Source organism: Arachis ipaensis, chromosome B04 (genome assembly GCF_000816755.2).
Source record: "Arachis ipaensis cultivar K30076 chromosome B04, Araip1.1, whole genome shotgun sequence".
Classification (NCBI taxonomy): domain Eukaryota; kingdom Viridiplantae; phylum Streptophyta; class Magnoliopsida; order Fabales; family Fabaceae; genus Arachis; species Arachis ipaensis.
In genome coordinates, this window is record NC_029788.2 from 4,813,678 (window position 1) to 4,819,058 (window position 5,381).

The following is a 5,381-nucleotide window of genomic DNA, read 5'->3' on the forward strand; positions in this document are numbered from 1 at the left end:
TTACACGAAATTGAATAGACATATAAAATTATTTTATATTAAAATAAATTTATAATAATAATATATTTCATTTTCATGCCCATAACCAGTTTCTCTGCCTCCAAATCCAGTGCCTATATTCCTATAACACAATTCACAATTCATAAAACCCTTTGCAGTTTTCTTTTCTTCTCAAACAACACATTTCCAAAAAAGGTGATAAACGACAGAAGGGATAGCGAACGACATCGTTGCGTGTTGCCGCCATGAACTTCTTCGCGTCCGTCTTCTCCGAGGAACCCGATTCGCCGACACACCAATCCGAACAACCGGATCCAGATCACGATGATAACGAGCCCCCTACTGCGGACGCAGAAAACTCCTCATCCGGCGATGCATGGAGCTTCGGAGGCCTGATCCAAACCCTAGCGTCCAAATCGGAGTCTGTTCTCGAGAACTACCGCCGCGATCTCGAGGATTTCAGCTCCGGACTGAGGATGGAGACTGCGGTGATCCGTGAGGCAGCATCACGTGCCGTCAAGGATCTCCCATCCTCCCTCGACGCCGGCGCCACCGTGGCGCAGGAGTCGCTCGAGACCGTCGGCCAGGCCATAGACGACATCGGCTTCACCGTGTGGAAATCGACGGCTAAGATCATCTCTCACGGTAGAGACTCTCTCCTCGCCCCTGATTTCGATTCCTCAGATTCCGATAACAACAATCTTGCTAGGAATCGGTTGAGTAGTAGCGGCGGTAGTTTTGATTTGAAACGTTATAGTAGGTTTGATGCGCTGGTACGTGCTCTTCAGAACGACGTGAATACCTATGTGGAGGATCCTGAGGATTTGGAAAATTATGAGGAGTGGAAATTAGGGTTTGTGTTGGGGGATAAGGGTGAGGAGATTGGGAATTTGATGGAGGAGAATGGTAGTGTTGAGGGGATTTATAGGAAGGTCGTGCCTAGTAGGACTGATCATGATAGCTTCTGGACTAGGTATTTTTATAGGCTGCATAAACTGAATCAGGCCGAGGAGGCGAGGGTGAAGCTCGTGAATCGCGCAATTTCTGGAGAGGAAGAGGAGGATTTGAGCTGGGACTTCGACGACGATGATGACAATGACGATGGATATGAGCCGAAAGGTAGCTCTGCCAGGAATGCGCAGCAGCAGCCAGAGGTGGAGGGGGGAAATTCTGCTGATGCTGCCACGGGTAACAATGCTGTTGAGAGAATTAGTCCTGGGGAGAAGGATTTGAAGATAGAAAGTGATGGAAAGGGTGTTACTTCTGATTCTAAAACTGATGGTGATGATAAGCCGGCGGAGGTGGAGTATGAAAGGAATGTGGCATCTCCATCTAGTGTTGCTGCAACTGTAAGTGATGGTGGCGATGGTGAGTTAGATATGAAATATGAAGAGAAAGAGGCATCTGAAGTGAAGACAGATAATGAAAATGGAGGATCTTGCAAAGATAGTGATTTTTCTGTGGTTTCAAGCCAGCCTTCCACACATGGGGAAGAAGACATTGGATGGGACGAAATTGAAGATATTGTTAGCAATGATGAAAATAAGGGGGATGCTGGTGGGTCCACAAGTAGGGGTGATTTGCGGAAGAGGTTGACTGCAGCAGACCAAGAGGAGGATCTCAGTTGGGATATTGAAGATGATGATGAGGATGTTAAATCATAAACAAAATGTGAGTTTCAGAATCATTATCATTTATAAACAGGAATTGCTTATTAATTGTATAATTCTTTCTTTGTAACTTAGCAATGTAAATAAACTCTATTTTTTATGTCTTACCCTTACACACAAGCTTAAGTGGCAAGGTGTACACCATTTGCAATGAAGTTTAATTTGTAAGTTCATGTGGAATCTTCATTCATCCAACCTGAGGAAGGGTTTTTGCATCATTTTAGATGACTTACGTAGAAAGTATGTCTTTAAGCAGCAACTTGTAATAGTTTGCATTTACGTTCATTGCAATTTTCTTTCCTTAAACTTTGTATTTGAAAATAGATAGACAAGGCTGTCCAATCAGCACCCCTACCTCCTTTAACTTTGATGAGTAAGCGTCAAGATGATTGATGTTGGTTTGTGAACTGGTCCACTTTGAGCATGGTGTAAGCACCCAAGCAAAAAAGTCGATCTTGTTCGTAATTTTTGTTCTATTCAAATGCGTATTCCTGATAATGTATTTGGGCTATCTTATCTCATTATAGTTTTGAGAAAGCATTTGAAAATAATTGTTCTGCCAACATGTCATTTAAGTTAAATACTCAGGTCTTTGCATTGATCTTCGGTGCCAAGGATGTGTGTGTGTGTGTGTGTGTGTGTGTGTTGGGGGAAAGCGGCCCCCGGGGGTGCAAATCCGAGCCAGTGCTTGTGCTTGGACATAATCCAGGTCTACAAGGACATGGTAAAATACAATACTTTTGTGTGCCAATTAATTGAAATTCACAAAGCTAGGAGCAGAATATGCAATTCACATCATTGGAATCAAAGTTAATAACACTATTCCCATTTCTGTGAAGAAATGTGCTGCAATCATTTCTAAGGGTGCCTCCTAAGGCCTATGCTATGTTGCGAAAATCATATCGAGAAACCGTATCGTCATGCTACTGCGTGGCGAAACACGTTACAATGTTAGTTGTCACAAGAAGCTTATAATTCTTCTTTTTTTTTTTTTTGGTCGGTGGATTGGGGTCCAATCCTAGGTACTCCAATGGATTGGATAACTCCCAATTCTAGGTACACAACACACTCCTCACATATTTTATCACATTTTTTTTCCTCAATTGCATTCTCTAGAGTTTGAACCCTAGACCTTGAAGTGGGGAGGAGGGAGAAATGCTATTAGAGTCAAGGCTCATTGGCAAGAAGCTTATAATTCCAAATTCGAAATGGAGTTAAGTTAGATATAGAACCCAGTGACATAGCCCTATCATACCAATTACCAACAAGGTAAAGTTCTGTTTTGGTCTCCAATATTTAAGGGGAATCTTATTTTGGTTCTTAACATTTTAATTGTCCTATTTTAATTCCAAAACGTTTAAAATGACATCAATGTTATTCCACTATCCAATTTCTCACTAACAAGTAATGAAATTGATGTACTATTAATAGTGTTTTTGTTAAAACTATGTTTGCTCAACTCCCTTTTCCCACTTTCACCCTCTCAACAAATCCAAATTTCCATTTTCTTACTCCCTTCTTCCTCTTCCTTTTACACTATTAATTCTCCAAGAGAGATTTGAGAATAAAAAAGAAAGGAGTAGGAGAATGAAATTTGGACTTGTTGAAAAAGTAAAGGTGGGAGAGGAGATTGAGGGAGAGGAGATTGAGAAAATATAGTTTTAACAAAAATATTAGCAACACATCAATTTTGTTAAGTGTTAGTGAAGAATTTGACGGTGAGATAACATTGATGTCATTTTACATGTTTTGGGATAAAAATAAGATGATTAAAACGTTAGGGATCAAAATAAGGTTCACCCCAAACGTTGGGGACCAAAACAATACCTTAACCTATCAACAAAACTTGGATTTGGTTTGGTTTCCATGGTATCTCCCACCTCAGTAGGATAAGGATTAATCCGTTACGGATCTGAATTCCATTTAAGGGTCTATTGCTGGTCAATGAGTTGCTGCATATACAAGATAGAATTCGAACTTCCAATACTTGTTTAAACATACGAGTAAGCTAATCATTCGACCAATCCAAGTTGGTTACAAAACTTGGATTTGGTTATCGTGGTTGTACGCAGTATATAGTTGATGCAGAGTAATAAAAATAATTTTGGATAAAAAAAAGAAAAAAACAAAATTCAAGCATACCCAAACATTCTCTCTAAGTTACACCATGACTCGTAGTAAATCAAAATCCCTTAAATACTGTGCCTTGTTGAAGAACTCGTCCATTATTCTATGCTTAATAAGGTAACAGATTAAACAAGATTGGAGAGAGGGGCCAAAGCCTAACAAGGTCAAAAGTGTTGACTGTGCTTAAACCTTGGAAGCCCAACCTTGTAGCCAAGGGCCTTGACGTCTTGTTGTACTTGTTCTCTAAACTCATTGTAAGTAAAGGGCTTGTAATTTGGGCTCTCAATCACAGCACCTTCACTAGGGAACACAAAATAGCATATTGAGATCCTCTCTCTCTCCTTGTTCACCCTCACTCTGTGTTGCACACTCTTGTATTTGTCATTGCTCATTGCCTAAAGCCACAAACATTATCATGAATTAAAATGTCAATGTATATATGAGAAACTTTTGAATTGAAATAGAAAGTAAAGAATAAATGTGGACCTGCATCATGTCTCCAAGGTTGACAATCAATGTATTGGAGATTGGTTTGACAGTAAGCCATTGATCATCTTTGAGGACCTGAAGGCCACTGACTTGGTCATCTTGGTTCAATATGGACAACACTGAGCTATCTGTGTGAACCTCCATTCCCCAACCAATGCTTGTGTCCGAACAAGCAGGATATCGATACATTCGCACCATTCCTGTCTCTCGAGATACATATTGCTTCATCGTCATATTGTTATTGTTTAGGTCAAGGTTCTTCACCATCACTTTGAATATTGTTGTTGCAATTCTTGATAGATGGGTTTCATACTCCATTAGAAGCAATCTTGCAAACCAAACATATATGTAGACCCTTAATTGATCATAATTATGTTTGAAAACTAATTAAATTAAGTCAAATGCTATGAATGTGTATATGTTGTCATTATCCTTTGCAATACAGGTATCTTGTCCAACCTTGTCTTAAAATAAAATTTTTTTCAGATACGTTTAAACACACCTAAATACGAAATACCAGCACATATTAGCTTTGTCCAACCTTATTTTTAACTTGTATTCTTGAAATAAATTTAGAAATAGTATATATTATTTATTAGAGTAAAGTGTCGTTTTTGTCTCCAATGTTTGGGTAAGTCTCAAAGTTGCCCCTAACGTTTAAATCGTTCTATTTAAGTCCCTAACGTTTCAAAATTGACTCAATATTTCTCTGCTATTAGGAATTTGTTAACGGAATTGACAGCGGGGCAAAATTGAAACGATTTTAAAACGTTAGAGACTTAATTATGACGAAAACGTTGGGACAAAAACGATACATAAAAATAAAATTTAATTTTATCCTTCACTAATATCAATATTTTACAGTACATAGTTATTCAATTATTTTTTAATCACATCTAAGTTAATTGCACTTAATCACATTACTTTGATTCTAAATAAATTTATTTTTTTATAATTTTATTTTTAAAAATTTTACTCATTCATGAAATGTTTGTAAAATGACTAGAATCACATTACTTTATTGTATATTTATCATTTTTTCCCCACAAATTTATGTACTAGTCATTCTACAAACATTTTAGGATAAGTAAAAAT

The 5,381-nt window shown here is 38.2% G+C and overlaps 2 protein-coding genes across 2 annotated transcripts in view; one reads left to right on the forward strand and one right to left on the reverse strand.

The window, feature by feature from the left end:
• LOC107638549 (BSD domain-containing protein 1) lies at positions 75-2,181 on the forward strand. Its single transcript, XM_016341881.2, has one exon. It carries the CDS (start codon positions 246-248, stop codon positions 1,662-1,664), a length of 1,419 nt encoding a protein of 472 aa, XP_016197367.1. The 5' UTR covers positions 75-245; the 3' UTR covers positions 1,665-2,181.
• The window catches only part of LOC107638551 (gibberellin 2-beta-dioxygenase 8), a gene marked incomplete at its 5' end in the record, with an annotated part of 4,008 nt that continues 2,379 nt past the window's right edge, over positions 3,753-5,381 (reverse strand). The window contains 2 exon segments of the mRNA XM_016341883.1: positions 3,753-4,192; positions 4,284-4,614. Of these exon segments, the coding sequence (XP_016197369.1) occupies positions 3,962-4,192; positions 4,284-4,614 (562 nt within the window).